This window comes from Capricornis sumatraensis, chromosome 3, assembly GCF_032405125.1.
Source record: "Capricornis sumatraensis isolate serow.1 chromosome 3, serow.2, whole genome shotgun sequence".
Classification (NCBI taxonomy): Eukaryota; Metazoa; Chordata; class Mammalia; order Artiodactyla; family Bovidae; genus Capricornis; species Capricornis sumatraensis.
In genome coordinates, this window is record NC_091071.1 from 138560786 (window position 1) to 138577860 (window position 17075).

The window sequence follows — 17075 nt, forward strand, 5'->3', positions numbered from 1 at the left end:
ATGGCTGATTTTAGAGAAAATGCAAGGGAAGGCGGGTGGGAGAGGGAGGACCAGCATTTGGTCCTGAATGAGGATGGGTCAGTGTGGTGGTTCCTGAGAAGAATGTTTAAAATGTGCTCCTGTTTTCCCCCATCTCTGCCCTCCATTCCTGCCACCTCTCTTCTCTGCTGGCTTTGTTCTGCTCCTGGAGAGTCTGTGCCAAGTAGATTGAAAAGGAGAACTTTGGATGCAATGAAACATTTATTAGTGAAGAGAAATATTTATTTTTTAAAAAGAAAGGGAGGAGAAAAAGATCTCCTGCACAGTTTCTACCTCAGGGCTCCAGCACTGTGTTGTCTTTGAAAAATTTTCTCTCTGTGCAGTTCCTGGAGCCAGTTGCGTTCACATATTTACAGCAAAATAGAGATAAACTGTAGGTCACACTATAGGTAATGAAGGGATGGGCACACGCAGACGGAGTGAATGAAGCCCAGTCAGGTGAGAGGCAGTGCACAGCATGAGAGTCTGTGTCTGTGGACCAAAGGGCCTGCCTGACGGAGGAAGGTTAGGCAGCCAGGAACACTGTGAGCCTGTGCGGTGTCTCTCCACTGAGAGGCTCAAAGACTGTTGAGTGTCTACACTGGCCTGGGCACCCAGATGTTGATGGCAGAGATGAACAGCATATGGGGAGAGAGATTTAGGGCTGGCAGAGAATCCACCCTCAAAGAGGACTCCCAGGTAGGCAATGAAACAGTAACTGTTCTCAGTGGTGCCTGAGTCACTGCATATTCTTCAAAGAGATCTTTGGGAGGGGTCAGCAAGAAGTGGTGGCTGTGACTAGAAATGGGGGGAAAGACAAAGAACAGATGACCGCAGAAACCAAACATGCTGCTTTCTGGCTAGATGTTTCTTATTAGAGTATAAGTATATATACATACATAAACATACATGTATACTTTTCTTTTTTGGTTTTCACATAGTCCATGCCTTATGAGCTCACAGACATGGTTGAAACATGTTGTTTCCTTTTTCTGGGTGGGGGAAGAGTGATTTGTAGATAATAACCAAACTGGGATATTGGATAGCAGCCAATTTAATTGGCAGATGCCCCCCTCTCCCAGAGGTGCAAATCAAAAAATCCATGAAGTGCTGCCGGTTTCAGATTCTGTCTTACTGAAAATAAACCAAAGGTCTCCAGAATCAATTGGCAAGTGTTGGATTATGTTCGGAATTCAGCAAGGCACCAAATGGATTATCTAAACCACTTCGTGCCCTGAATTGTTTTTCAAACTTGGTTTACAGAAGTGCACTTGAAGAACTTTATATTCAACATAGCTTTATATATTCAGATATATATATATATATATATATATATATACACACACATACATACACACGCACACACACACATTAGTAATTACAACATAATCAATGCTATCCCACCTCTTTAGAAAGCTAGGATCACCTTGAACACACTTCTGGTTTTCCTTTGGGTGGGAAAGCAACCATATTAACTTTTTTGTTTTTTTTGGTTAACAGAAACATATACCATCTGTGACATCCAGCTTTTAAAGCAGATGTTAAAATGTGACCATCACATTTTATATACATCTATCTGGGTGTGCCATACGCTGACAAGTCACTGAGTTTTCTCAGCAATGTGGACTCCTCACTGTGAAGTTATGGCCTGAAAATTCTTGGCCCCGAGGTGGGACTTGAGAGTTAATAGCTCTCAAGGCTTGAATTTTCCCAGTTAAACAGAGACCTATTTGTTACTCGTGCTCTAGCTTCCTGTCTAACATCTGTCCTGGCTGCAGTGCTGGCCCTAGAGCCAGCAGGGAGGGCTGGCTGGTAAAGTTCAGTGTCTATTTGCAAGCCTGCTATCTACTTTATTTTCCTGAAGGAGAAATCAAGGTATCTAAGGTTTATTGATTTGCCTATAGTGATTCAGTGAGTCGGCAGGGAATAGGGAGTGAAACCAATTTCCTGGCATCATTTCCCAAGCACGCCAGCTCCTTACCTTGCAGTGCCTCGACTGGAAGCCAAGAATCCATCTCAGAGAATTTGATCAGAAAACATATGAAGGGTGATTCTGAAACCACAGAAGCATTGAGAAAGTCATAAAGATGTATAATATATGATAGCATTTACCAGCTATAAATAGGGCCATGCAGGGAGAAAAATAGAGTCCTTATAAATCCATTGGGTCTGGAGAAATAGAAACTGCTTAATGTTTCATTAAAAATGGATTTTCATAAATTGCACTTTGGTATCTTTGGGCACAAGGCAATATGTGAGGACTAAGGTGTTGTTATTTATTATTCTTTGTTTATTAATAATTTGAAGTTTTATTGAACCAAAACATCAACAAGTTATATTCTCTCTTTGAGTGGAGCAGTCACCAGGTGTCCTGAGTCTGAGCACTATTTGAAATGTATGAAAATCCACAGCATTTGTCCACAAAAACACTTAGGCTACAAGGGACAGTGGTAACTAAAATGCCCTGTTAGAAAGTGGACACTGCTGGGGCAGTTCTAAATGAGAAACTCTTGTGAAGCAAGCCTTAGAATCGGGGGGCCAGAAGGGACTGTACAGATCAACCCATACAATCTCCTCATTTAATAGGGAAGGAAATTGAGGCCTGGGGGAGGTAGAGATATTTGCCCACAGTGAGGGCTTCCCTGGTGGCTCAGATGGTAAAGAATCTGCCTGCAATGCGGGAGACCTAGGTTCAATCTGGGGTTGGAAAGATCCCCTGGAGGAGGGCATGGCATCCCACTCCAGTGTTCTTGCCTAGAGAATCCCCATGGACAGAGGAGCCTGGCCGGCTACAGTCCTTAGGATCGCAAAGAGCTGGACACAACTGAATGAGTAAGCACAGCAGGAGCTAATTAACAACAGAGTCTGGCTCCTGGTTCAAGCCTTAGTGTTTGAACTTTTTTCTACTACGCCCACCTCAGAGTAAGAGGTATATAAAAAGTTTATTAAAATAAGCTGGTATTGGGAACTTCCCTGGAGGTCCAAGGAGGAGGAAATGGCAACCCACTTCAGTATCCTTGCCTGGATCACCCCAGGGACAGAGGAGACTGGGGAGCTACAGTCCGTGGGGTCACAGAGTCAGACCCCACTGAGCGACGGGGCAGAAGCACCCGTTGGAGATCCAGTGGTTAAGACTTCTCCTTCCAGTGCAGGGCTGCAAGTTCGATCCCTGGTTGGGGAGCTAGGATCCCACATGCCTCGTGGCCAAAATACCGAAACATAAAACAGAAGCAGTATTGTAGCAAATTCAATAAAGACTTTTAAAACGGTCCACATTCCAAAAAAGGATGGTATTCCATCAGCCAAGGATCCCAAGAATAGAGGGTAGTTAAAAGCACAAGCTCAGGGGCAAACAAGACACTGAGAAGAAACTGGGCTCAGAAACAGGAATGGTTACTTGGGGTCACATTGTAAGAGCCTTCATTTGTTTCAGGGGTGGGAGAAGAGTGAGCAATAGTGGAAGGAAGGTCAATTAGAGAACCAAGTAGGTGTCCTCAGGTAGATAACCCATGTGCCTACCTCCCTTACTGACTGATGCCACTGTGGGCAGAGATCCAGGAGGCTTACCCAAGCCTGTGGCCACACACATCCATGGGAAGAGCAGCCCCCTCCTCAAACACGTACCCACGCGCGTGTGTTCCCCATGCCCACACACAGCCAGCCTCCCTAAGACAGTCCAAAGACACAGTCATTTCCTTACTGAGGAAGGAAAGAAATGGTTTCCTGGTGTTGTCTGCCCAGGCTGAGAAATGAAGGGGTCAGATAAGATAAAATTGGATATTAAAAACACATAAGACGTGCTGTGTTTCTAAACGGTACCAGCATGGTGTAGACGCTGTGCATTAGCAGCTGTGTTAAGGTTCAAATCCACTCAACACTCCAATTATATATTCACGTGGCAAATCAAACCCCCCACCAAGCCCCCCGCCTTGGAACTCCTTAGCATCTCCTGATGGAGGCCACACACAGCCGCCACCACCATCCTCAGGGAGCAGGTCAGTAGTGGGGCCCCCCCCACTGCTCACAGCACCCGTCGGAAATAAGCAGAGGGCTTGTCTTTGCTTCTGCCCTGCCAAAACAAAACAAAAAAAAACAAACAAAGAGCCTCTGCCTCATGCTGAATTCTAGGAGAACTGATTCATCTTTTTCCCTTGGATTCGGTTGCTCCATCTCTTTCCCCAGAGCGGCAAGGAAGCCAAGGAACGGGCATGGCGAGGCCTGGACTGTCTGCCCTCCTGCCCCTCCTCCTGGTGGTTCCTCCCCAAGATTAGATCACAGAGGTTCAGGCACCTCCTTCTTCCTGTCGGCCTTCTCCCAAGTGTCTGGCTCCGGCTTCTTTCCTTCTGCTTTTGTGGCCCGTTTTCTTCGTCTTCTCGCTCTTCTTTGTCCTCAATCACCATGCGGGAAGCAGCCGAACCGAAGCTGGGAGGAATGCGTGCGGCAGGCAGTCCTGCTTTGGTGCTCCCGGCAGTCAGCGAGGCAGCAGAGGAGGAAACTGGCGGCCTGGGGACCTGAGTGGAGGCTCCCCAGAGGAGCAGAGCAAACAGCAAGGCTGGAGGGGGGTGCTCCCCTGGAATAGGGGGGCTCAGTACCAGGAACAAGGGGTTTCGGCTGAATACAGTGGTCCTCTGAATACTGTTTTGTCCTCTCTTTCCCTCCATTTCTCTTCAACAGACCACATCCCCTTATTTGGTTGCAAAAGGTATGATGGCTCTTAGCCTTCACCGCCACCATCGATGGGAGCTAGTAATGGCTCTGACGTTTGACCTTTAGCAAGTGGGAAATACAGAAGGTTCAAGGTTGCCAAATGGCAGAGTTCCTAGTTACAGTTCCTAAGGAAGCAAAGACCACGTTGTTTATTAGCTCTAAGCCTTGGTGCTGCTCTTCACTGTTTCCCAGAGCCTTCTACGTTGGGATTAGAAACAGTGGGAGCACACCACTCAATAGCAGCTCTCCCTCCATTCCACCCATGCTGGGGGATCTCAAGGCTCCTAACACCAACATAAACACTGCACATGTAAGAGAGACAAGATTCGAGGGAGAAAACCACAAGCCTACAGTCTAAAAATGTGGCAAGGACTTGAGATCCAGACAGACATCTCTGAGCCTCAGTTTTTTCATCAGCAAAGTGGAAATAATAGCACTTACTTCCTGCAGTGTTTTTTAGGCCTGATTGTGTTTAAATAGCATCTGGCTCAGTGGCATTCCAACATACTGGTTTCCCCATTCCCCTTGTCCAAAGCCTGTCCATGCCCAGACAGCTCATGTGTTATAGGTGTCATGAGCTGAAGGATCTGGTCCCCCTACCCAAGAGGAATGGCTAGTTGTTGCAGAGTTGGCTGTGAATGGATTTACAGTCACTTGGTTGTTAGAGCTGTGACAGGTATGATATAGGAGTGGTGGTTAGTGGTCCTTTCCGCCACTCTTATCAAGGGAAACCGGGAGAAACTCATGTCCACTTGCTCCAGCTCCTCTTTGTTTCTTTTTTGTAATGGAGAGCACAAAAAAGCATAAGGTCCATATGGTAGTTATTGATTTGGGCCATCTGGTAAGCTCGGACTTGCTCCTACCATGTTGGATCAGAAGCTACTCAGGACAGCCATTCCTCCCATAAGAGATGCATCAGTCAGATGGGGATGGGGTGGATTTCATTACAGGGCGGAGACTGCAATGAGAGGAAGCCAGAGCAGGACTCTGAGGGTTTGCCTGCAACCCTGACCCTAGGACAAAGACCAGAAAGAGCCAAGAAAGTGTTGATTGACACAGGGGCACCAGGGTAGACAGTGCTTTTTCACCCGTCTGTGGAGCAGGGAGACCTCTAAGTAACTAACAAAAACAATCGGGATGCACTTTCTGATGATAAAATACCCTGCAAATATTTCTGTATGCTGAAACCTGAGGAAGAGGGAAAGTCAAGTTCATGCTAGTGAGAGAGGTCCACAAGCCCTAAAAGATGACATTGTCATTCCATTTTTAAAGGGAATTCTGCTGCTTATTCCCCCTCTCGCTTGGCTTCTGAAAGTGTTTTCCTTTTCATGGTGCCTTCCTCTGCTTGCTCTCAGGCCCAGAGGCAAAATTTTTTCTTCCCTCCAAAAGTTTTTGTGAAGACCATGTATTGTTTTCAAGTTAGAGCAGTGTGAGAAATTATTGTGTGTTTTTTTTTACCACGGTATTTCAAAAACAGCCCCAGACTACAAACTCACTGATTATTTTTAAGCTTAAGGGAACTAGCATTGAACAGAGCTTCTCTCACTCCGTCAAAGACTGCCTGGCTCAACTACACACAGGGATTTCAATAACATAGACTGGCGTGTGATGTTACAGGTCTTCCAGGCCAACAACGATGCCACGGAGGTGGTTCTGAACAAGCTGCACTCGCCGCTGCTGACACGGTTTGTCAGGGTCCGCCCGCAGACCTGGCACACAGGCATCGCCCTCCGCCTGGAACTCTTCGGCTGCCGCGTCACAGGTAAAGTGGCGTCGCTGTGAGGTTGGAGAGCGAACTGAGTCCTGGGCTCTGCTTCCGCTTCCAGCCCTATGCCAACAGCACGATTGCAGCACGTGGCCTTCATAGAAGGCTCGATTTTACCTGTGTGGGTCTTGAATGCACATGAAGTCTGGACCCTGCCTTGCTGGGTACCATGTTTTCAGGCAACCTCCACTCTCTCAGTGGCTGCATAAATACTTATAGAAGGCCCCCTGTGTGCCGGACCCCACACTGGGAGCTGGAGATGAAAAAGAGAAGGGAATGAGCAGATAGGGTTCCTGACATGGCAGGGGGGCAAGGTGGTACCCTATGGTGGTCCCCCCAGTTCAGGCTGGGGGGCAAGACAGATACTAAACCAATGTAAGTATGGGGATAACTATGTGAAGGAAGAGCACGAGGTACTCTGAGAGTGACTGAAGGAACTTCTTGGAGCGTTGATCAGAAGTTTGGGGACAGCCTTTCTAAGGGTGTGACACTTAAGGTCTGGGCTGAGTAAAGGGTGGTCTGATGGTGAGTGAGGGGAACAGCATTTTGGGTAGAGGGAACAGCAACTGAGAAGGATGCAAGGCAGAAAAGAGCTGTGATGATACATATGGAAGTAAAGACCTAACCCCATGAAGAGTTCTATCTAGATGGGCAAACAAACACCCAGCTTACAATTCAATGCTCAGCACAGTTCCTCTATGCTCACCACCCCCAGGAGGGTTAGTGGGGACCGTCACCAACAAGGACGTGAGAGTCCTTGGCTAACAGCGTAAGATGCTCAGCCACGCCAGGCACTGTGCTTTTCATACAATAACTAATGGAATTAGTAACTGACTTTTATATAGTAACTAGTGGAATCCTTGCAACAACCCCCAAGAAGTAAGTACTACTGTTAATCCTCCTTTAGGCCTAGGGAAACTGAAGCACAGAACACTTTAATCATTTTCCCAAAGTCACACAACTAGTAAGGACAAAGCAAATGTGAATCCAGGCAGTCTGGTACTCAGCCATGCTCTTAATCACAGTGCTGTCCCCCTTGAAATGCAGAGAAGTCAGTGTTGACTTACAGTGTTTGACAGTCGGGTTCTTTGACAGCTCCCTACTCATGGGGGTGGTCCCAGTTAGTAGGGTACCAGCCTGACCTCTTGTATCTTCCTCGTTCTCTGCAGATGCCCCCTGCTCCAACATGCTGGGAATGCTCTCGGGGCTCATTGCCGACTCCCAGATCTCTGCCTCCTCCACCCGAGAGTACCTCTGGAGCCCCAGTGCCGCCCGCCTGGTCAGCAGCCGCTCAGGCTGGTTCCCTCGGATCCCTCAGGCCCAGCCAGGAGAGGAGTGGCTCCAGGTGGACCTGGGAGCACCCAAGACCGTGAAAGGCGTCATCATCCAGGGGGCCCGTGGAGGAGATAGCATCACTGCAATGGAAGCCAGGGCGTTTGTGCGCAAGTTCAAAGTCTCCTACAGCCTCAATGGCAAAGACTGGGAGCACATCCAAGACCCCAGGACCCAGCAGCCAAAGGTAGGATGTTCCCAGAGGACTCCCTAACCTTGCCCCACAAAGGGAGCTTGATCTGGGGCGGGCTGGGATGTTGATTTCCCATCTAGATGGTCATCACCAACTTCTATGAGCCAGTCAAACAAATGTTAACTGAGGGATACTTTGTGCCAGGCCCTCTGCTAAATGCCTTTTAATCCTTACAACAGGCTTCCCTAGTGGCTCAGATGGTAAAGAACCGGCCTGCCAGTGCAGGAGACATGGGTTCTATCCCTGGGTCGGAAAGATCCTCTGGAGAAGGAAATGGCAACCCGCTCCAGTATTCTTTCCTGGAACATCCCATGTACAGAGGAGCCTGAGGGGTTACAGTCCATGGGATCACAAAGAGTCAGACATGACTGAGCAACTAAACAACGAAAATCTTTATAACATCTCTAGAAGGTAGATCTTATGGCCCCTCCCATTTAAGAGATGACGAAACTGAGGCTTGATGTCATGTCCAGGGTCACACAGTACCTGTGGTAGAGCCATGATTCAGACCCAAGTCTCCCTCCAGAGCACAAACACCTAACCACTATTCCACACCGCCTTGCTAATAACTTGGACACTCTTAATACCCTCTTTCAGATAAAGTTTCCTTGGAACTGGCCAGATATTCAAAGGGGATGTAGTTCTTGGAGGCTCAACTATAGTAACTTAGGGAATGACTTCCAAAAACAACTGTGTGTTTCTGAGTGTTGCTGAACTTTGTATTTTGCTGGGCTTGACTGCTTAGATCTTTCCCGCCTCTCACAGGGAGACTGGAAAAAGGCAAAGGAAACTAACTCCAGGCCAGAAGTGCAGGCCAGCGTCGCCCACTCTGTCCTGCCATTGCAGGAGTAAAGGTCAGCCCTGAACAGGGGGGACCAAGGAGCTCCAGGAAAGGGAGGGATGTAATGCCCCTGTCCCTTTCCACGTTAATCTCCCAGTCAGCCTTGGGCACCAGTCCTCATTGCTAAGTTAACTCTTCATTTTTTGCAGAAGATCAGGGCCTCTAGTAAGGAAGGGGTATCACGTGTCTCTGTTTGGCCCCCTTTACTAAGCCAACATTTCCATTCTTAATGCAGAGGCAAGGGCTGGGCTGGAGGTTTTGCACTGCTGATGTAAATTCCCAGCTCATGATTCCAGTGGCTTGAAAGGGCTCAGGGCTTGGTAACTGGAACCTTCAGTGGATGGAACACAAGTTGGACCACAGACTCTCCCAGGGACCCTTGACCTTGAGTCTTCTTGACCATCCTGAGGGCCGGGAAAGGAGATGATCTTAGCCAGGCTCAGAGCCTGCTCTCCCCATGCAGTGCCCCGCTTTTGGAATTGTGGGCATTCTGCCACATTCCTAGATAAAAATCTGCCACAGCGCCTGGCACACCTGTGCACCGCCTTTCCCTAAGTCACTGGATCGCAAGTGTGCTCTGGGTTGGTTTTCCCACGTGACTTCAGCCAGGGCAAGCCCAGTGGTCATCAGTTTCACATAGTGTGGCTTCAGGTGAGGTTTACTTTGACAGAATGTCTTCTACTAAACCAAGGTTGGGGGAACACAGTCTTAGACTATCAGCACGTGCCCAGCAGAAATAGCCATTAGCCTAGAGAAAGGATGGTCACTTTCCCTTCAGCCTCTCAGTGACCTGGAACTTTCTAAATTGAAATTGTCAAGCTGGGAGTTTCTAAATCTAGACTCTTAAGCATCAGGGAAAGAACTTCTTTTTCTAATAAACGGAGACCTTCAGAACAGGCAAGACAATCTACATGCCCTTTCCTCCTCCCTAGCCAAGTACAGCTTCACACTCAGAGCCAAATTCTGCATTTGCAGTTTCACTCCCAGGATAGAGAACAGAACCCAACAACTGCCACTTTCATCTGCTCCCTCTTTGCCATGTTTCTGGGACCTCCCAAATGAATAAAAACCTTGGTCTGAGAATGGGGCTCTCTCAGACAGAAATGTGCAGAGATGGTGGATGAACTCTGAAGCAGACTTCTAGCCAGATGTAAGGGGCGGGGAGGGAAGGCGGAGGAAGGAGCAGAAGGGAGGAGTGAAGAGGCGTCCACTCAGAAAGGGCTGAACGGCCTTGTTTCCGCTGCAGCTGTTTGAAGGGAATATGCACTATGACACCCCTGACGTCCGGAGGTTCGACCCTGTCCTGGCGCAGTATGTGCGGGTGTACCCGGAGAGGTGGTCACCTGCAGGCATTGGGATGCGACTGGAGGTGCTGGGCTGTGATTGGACAGGTAAGACCCCCTTTCCACTTCAGGTCTCACCCACGTGGTCTCCTGACCCCGGCTTCCTGGGACGGCCTGGGAGGAGGTCAGACTATGATGGGGACAGGCAGAGAGGCAGCCATCCCCAGTGAAGCCCCATTCATTCAAAACTGCACCCCCCGCCTGCCCTGCACCCCACCTTATTCGACCTCAAACCACAGGCCCTGCCACCTCTGGACTTGGGACAGTTTCTCAAGGGATGTGCTCTGTCAATTTTAAAGGATCGTTTTAGTCCTCCACCCTGAGTCTCTCAAAAACAAATCGTAGCTACACACCACCCACCCAAATTCAATTAGACCCTGACTCTTCAGGCCAGAGGGCTGTGGCTGTTGATTTAGGGAAGGGAAAAAAAAAAAAAGCCTTGCTCATGATAATAAAGTAATCGGTTTATGTCTGAATCTGGCCTCCAGATGTCAGTGGCTAAGAGACTTCATTTTCATTTCGAAGCTACATCTGTAAAAGGCATTTATTTGCTCGGGAGGGACCCTGTTGTGGGGGAGCTGCTGGGAACCCACCTTCTTCCCCTTGTGCGGCAGAAGCCTGGCTGGGTCCCGCCTCTACCCAGCAGCGGCCCCGGAGCATCTCCAGAGTCTCCTGAACAGGATGAGGCCCACGGATCACGGCCACCCTCCCTGTTCCCTGGGAAGCACCCCATCCATCCTTCCAAGTAGGGCCTCCCTCCTCTGCAGGCCCCCACGCTCCTCGCGGGCAGAGCTGGCACGGATCTCAGCTAAGCCAGAGTCGAGCTCATGCGCTGCCTGCCAGACGGAGCTGGCGCGCCGAGCCAGAGACAGCAGGAGCTGCAGGCAGGACCCGGGCCCCAGGTATCTCCATTTTCCTGTCTGTAAGGTACCTGTCAGCAGCTTGCCCAGCAGGGGAAGGTGAAGGATTAATAAGGGCATGTCGGAGAAGTGCTTTTGGCTCCCGGGGAGAAAAATGCTGCCTGTGTGCTGTTACCGTGGCGCCCAGGAGGTGTCCCGTTGAGGCGTGCCGGCTGGGAATCCGGCCGAATTAGCCTTTCTCACCTCCAGATGGAAGGCAGCCCCAGTGAATGCATTTTAGTGGGAAGACACTTTATTCCCCGTCATGAAGGAGTGAGGCCAGGTTCCCTGCAGCCCGCTGAGTGTGCCTCACCTGTCCTCTTGTGGCCGCTGAAAACTGCCCTCTGGCAGCGACCCAAGCTGGCTGCTTCGGGCCAGCCTCAGAGCATTAGAGGTACAGAGGACCCGAGGGCTGCAAGGCCAGTGACTTTCAAGCGTTTCTGACCATCATCTGCAATTTAAAATAAATTTGTTTCACAACCCACTTGACTTACAAGCATGAGTACACACATACAAGCACACACTACCACAGGTGTGCATATGGAATATAGACTATCATTAACCTAGCGTGGACTCTAGGGACAGATTGCCAAGTTCAGGTCCGGCCTCTGCCGATCTCGGTTATCTTAGCTGAAGAACGGGGGTGTAGCGTATCTACACCTCTCACCGTTGTCATGAGGATTCAATAAAATAATAAAAGTACTTAGCCTACTGCCTGGCACCTGATAAACTTGTTATAATAAGTAAATATGATTGAAACAAAAGTTCCCAAAGCAGTGCAAACACATGAGTACACTCTGAAATATCATAGTCCCTTTTTTTTTTTCAGAGTCCCTATTTTAAAATCCTAGTCCTGACCCACAAAATTGATCCACAGCCTGTTAACAGGATGACATACAGCTTGAAAAAGATCACCGATCTAGGAGGGGGAAACTGAGTTCCAGGGAGAGGAGCCACTTGCTAGAGGCCACTCAGCTAGCTGAGAGCTGACTCCTCCTTCACTCCTGTCCCCGGTCTCCCCGTGCCACGCCTCTCCCAGGCTGGCCCTGCTTTATGACCGACTGAACAACCGCTAATGGCCTTTTCCTCGTACTGCCCCTCCCAAGCTGGCCCAGATGACACTGGCGATGGGTAGCAACAGGCTTCTCATTTCAAAGTTCTCCTGACCATTCTTTGGAAGATCAGAGTAGGACCTCGACACCCTCCACCCAGCCTCCTTCCCTTTGAAGTCTCTGACATCTGGTTTCAATTGCCGGGGAGCATAACGTGATGGGCAGTTACCTCTAAGTGTCCAGTACAAACAGTGGACACGGAGGCCAGCTGTCATCCCCTTACTTTCATTCACACGTCCTGCCCTCTCACTGCCTTGCCCGCCCCCTTGCCACTGGATTTAACATTTTACATCTCTGCCAAAAGCTCACCCACTCTGACGTTTCCTGGAATCGCTCTCCCAGGCCTTGTGGCTTTCTGCTTTTCACATTTCCATTCATTTCTGCGATTCACCTTTGTTCCCTTCTTCTTTCCTACCCCAAAAGGATAACAGGGAATAGAATGGGCTGGGTTGAGTTGCTGCAGCTAAATAATTTGACAGGGCTACTTCACCTGTTCGTTTGTTTGTGTTTCCAATGATTACTTCTTGCCTTGCTGCCCATAGTTGCTTTACAATCATGTTGGAGATTCTGTGACACGGTGACAAATTTGAACTTACAAATTAGGACGCTTTGAGTTTGTTTGCTATTTACTGTGAGTGAGAGGCAGACATGGCAAAAGGAAGTATGAAAGGTTACGCTCGTAGTATTTAATAGCAGAAAAATGGGAAGTCGACCGTGAAAAAGCTATTCAGTGCGTTTAGTGATTTCCTTCAGCTCCCAGCTTTATTAAATGGTATCTTGAAGGGTGCTGACAAAGATGCCTAATTACATACAGTAGCACAAAAACACACATATAGAAATGGTAGGAGCCATGCACAGGCTTTTTTTGGAGGCCAGCCCTGGGATGAAGACCCCACCTCACAACACGCAGACTTAAACATCAGTTTCCAGCATTCCTTGGGGCCCCACCTAGCACCTGACTCATGCTTTCATTCACTTCAGGAAAGGTTGCTGAATGAATGACTGGCAGCAACAAATAAACAAGTGAATGGATGGATGAATGAGTCCCCTAGAGCTGAGGGCAGAACTGACTGCCTGCAGCCAGGTTTGCCCAGCCAGGTTTGGTTGCCTGCTCCTCATATTTTAAATCAGTTACCAGCATTGACAAGTCTGGAGATTTTCCCTGGGCTGGTGTTTTTTTTTTTTTTGCTTCGTGTGTGGGAAGAGACATCTTTTCGCAAGATCTGGCCACACTGACCACCTCCCTACTTGGGGCCATCAGGGTGGTGGCCTCCTTTACAACAGGCTTGTGGAGTTCCTCTACCACTTCCCCTGCAGCCCTTTACCCTCCCTGCCCCGCAGTGGGCCATCCCCGCCTTGCAAAGGTGGTTTGTATCCTAGGAGCATTTGTACTTACCACACCCTGACCTAAAGGCACAGCCCTAAATGCTTTCCACTGAATGGAGTCTGAGTCCCTTTGAGCCCTATTCTTTTCCATTCAGTTTTGTGCAAACAGAAACAGTGTCTGGGGTCCCACCTCCCAATGGCTTGGCTATGACTTCAGCCCTTGTGCGTCTGATGACCCTGTAACAGATGGGCTCCCAGGTCGGGTTCGCTTTGGTTCATAAAAGCACCGTCTGACTCAGAGAAGGTAGAGATGAGATCTGTTCCGTGTGCCAGCTGGGCCGAGCCAGGGGCACTCCAGTGGCCGCACAAGGGTCCGTGTGCAGACGTGTCTTCCACAGGATGGAGCTCACTGTGTTTACCCAGACTTTTTCCAAACCATTTTTGATAGGTGTCGTTCACTACGTGTATCACCCGTACTTGCGTCTTTAAGTGATCTTTATTTTTTTTTTTTTTTTTTACCATTTCTGGCCATGCCACATGGCATGTGGGATCTTCCCCAACCAGGAATTGAACTCACATTTCCTGCACTGGAAGCGTGGAGTCTTAACCACTGGACCGCTAGGTCCAGCGTCTTAAACAGGTTCTATGTCTTAAACAGAACGCCCAGGGCATGGTTGAGTCCCGCCCGGGGTCAGTGTCTCCCACATTGATTACGGCCTGGCCTGGCCTTCGGTGTTGGCCTCAGACCCTCTGCGGTGGAGTAAACAGGTGGGTTTGTGCTCATCCCTCTGTCAGGGCTGTTTCTACAGCTAGGGCCCATTCTCCTTAACACAGGTTATGGTTTTGACTTCACCACAGCACACAGAAGTGACTTCATGAGTGTGTGTGTGTGTGTGTGTGTGTGTGTGTGTGTGTGTGTGTTCATCTTGGCTTTCCTTTCTCCTTCCATCTTGAAAGGCCCACCCTTGGAGGAGAGACTTAATATTTGGCATCTTCCTCCTGCTGGGTGTGACACAGGCTGCTGCCTGAAGGATTCACTCCCGAATTTGCCTCTCTGCAGACTCAAAGCCCACAGCTGAGACACTGGGACCCACCGTGAAGAGCGAAGAGACCACCACCCCGTATCCCATTGACGAGGAGGCCACGGACTGCGGGGAGAACTGCAGCTTTGAAGATGGTGAGGATGGGGTGGTGGTTGTATTTCACCCGGGGTGGCATGGGTGCCAGCCAGTCACAGTGGAGGCTGGTCCATGGCTGGGGCCAGGAACTGGGGGTCCCTTGGTCAGAGGTCAGGAAGGTGTGCTACTTAGGGACTTGGGGCAGTGGCTGTTTATAACCTATCTAGAAGGATTCAGATATTGGAAAAACCAGTACGCTGGTCATCGGCTGAGATAAGGGTCCATCCAAGGAGAACTCCATTGAGAAGTCTCCTTTCCGAGCCCTCACTTCCTGTCTTTAGAATCCACAACCGTGATGGCTGTGTCCACACCACAGTCAAAGGGAGATCTGTCTGTCAGCTGGGTGACTTGGTCAGGGGAACACAATAGTTGGGTTAACTCAGCAGTTAACCATGACTTATCTGCATTTCCCGGTGTCTTCACCATCACTGGTTGAGCAAGCGTTACAGTTCTGACTCTAAGAGTGGGCGTTGCATTCTCCACAAGGCAAGTGAGGTCACTGACAAAGGCAGATGTACGAAAAGGCACCTCAGTTGCCCCTCAGCACCCAGGGCCTCTTCCTTTCCAATGGACCTCATCACATGGGAAATCTATATCGTTTTCATTTTCTCTCCTAAGCATATCCAACTCAGATTAAAAAAACAATCTTTGGCAGAGCCCAAGAAGGACATCACATTTTAAATCTTCCTGCTGAGGCCACAGAATATGAGGACATTCCTAACAAACCACAAATTTTAGAACACCTGGCATTTTTGACTAGGATTAAATGCTTGACAGCCTCAATTTACAGTAAATTGCTGATCATTATTAACTGTTCATTAAACCAAATGAGGGGAGATTGGTGAAGAGGCTGGGGAAGTGATGGAGACATAAAAACCTAGCACCCAGTCAGTGGGTAGATGGATGGTAAAGCCTGTGGAACCCATGCCCTTAACCACTTGACAGTACGAGGAACTGTGCTGATGGGGTAGACGGCTCCCAAAAAGGGCTACAAGGAAGAATGGGAGGAGAGCCAAAAATAAATGCTGAAGTTGTATGACTGCAAAATGATAATTTAATGCATATGCTTTTAGGAATGCGCTTTTGTATATTGCGTGGGCGGGTGGGATGGGGGACACTCTTGGTCAGGGATAGTTGATTCAGGATTCTGACATTTTAATGACCTTGTTTTTGTTTTATGAAGAGGAGAAAGAGACTTGGAGAATCTTCCAAGACATGTTTGAAAGAGTTTGAGAGCCAAAAGGGGAATGCATTCATTTACTGTGTGGTGTTGGATTAGCAGAGTTAGCTTGGTGGAGGGCAAAAGGAGGGTTTTCATCTAAATGCCAATCCAAAGGAAAATTTAAGAGTTCTGTTGCAAATCAGAAGTTTAATATAATTTTCCTGTTTATAGTGTGGTTTGTTTCATTTGGGGTTTCTTTAGTGGTTCTTCCCTTCTCTCTCTCTCTCTCTTTTTTTTTTTTTAGCAAAAGATCTCTTTGTGGAATTGGGTTCCTGAGATACAGTATGCATATAAACATTCAAGAGGAATTATGCTATATTGAATTACTTCATATTTTTGAATGGAAAAATAGAAATTTAGAAGTTTTCGGGAAAAGGGGATGGTGAGGGCGAAGGGCTGACTTTTCCAAGCCACAGGTTGATGCTGCAATAATAGATTCCATGTGTTTGTTCTCATGCTGACTTTGGCCAAGGATGGGCAAATATTAAATATTCTTTCTTGGGAAGGGGAAGCAGGACCCAGTGGCAATCTGCCGTGTGCCCCCAGGCCAGCAGGGCCCTCCCTTCAGAGGTGAGCCCTCCTTACCCCCAGGGTGGGAGCAGCTTGTTTCTATCAGTCTGTTGTTCCCTTTCGACTTCCTAACCTGCATTCTAGGTCTTCCCCACGGAAATTCCTCTCTGGGAAGCCTGAGAAGGGAAGTGAAAAGGCCAAAGACCCCACTTCCTCCCAGCTCCCAGCACTGAGCAGCATTTTTCCGCTGTCTGCACAGCCAAGAGTCCTAATTTGGGTTTCCATTTCCTCTCTTCCCCATCCCCCCCCACCCCCACTTCATCACATGTTTGGCACCAGCTCAGACTGGATTTTTAGAGCTAAGTGGAACCTCAAAAGAAACTCTTGGGTTCAGTCTATTCACTTAGAGGTGAACAGCCCTGCAGATGGAGACAAGCCATTGTGTGGTCTCTTCTTAGATTTCCATTCTCTGCTGCCCCTGGAATCCTGGCCTTGGGGCACTCCGAGCCATGTGAAATTATTCTTCCTCCCAATTGGCGCTGAGGTGGGTGGCAGGCTGGTCTGTCCCCACCCGCCTCGTTTTTGCCCTTAACATGCCAAGTTGCCCTCCTGGCAGCACCGCCCTCTGG

General features: G+C 48.8%; 1 protein-coding gene across 5 annotated transcripts in view; it reads left to right on the top strand.

The window, feature by feature from the left end:
- NRP2 (neuropilin 2) overlaps positions 1–17075 on the top strand; it is a 119061-nt gene that overhangs the window by 53386 nt on the left and 48600 nt on the right. For all 5 annotated transcript variants that reach the window (XM_068968306.1, XM_068968307.1, XM_068968308.1 and 2 more), the window contains exons 8-11: positions 6343–6487; positions 7660–8009; positions 10103–10247; positions 14597–14713. In XM_068968306.1, coding sequence (XP_068824407.1) covers positions 6343–6487; positions 7660–8009; positions 10103–10247; positions 14597–14713 — 757 coding nt within the window. The remainder of the gene's footprint in view (positions 1–6342; positions 6488–7659; positions 8010–10102; positions 10248–14596; positions 14714–17075) is intronic.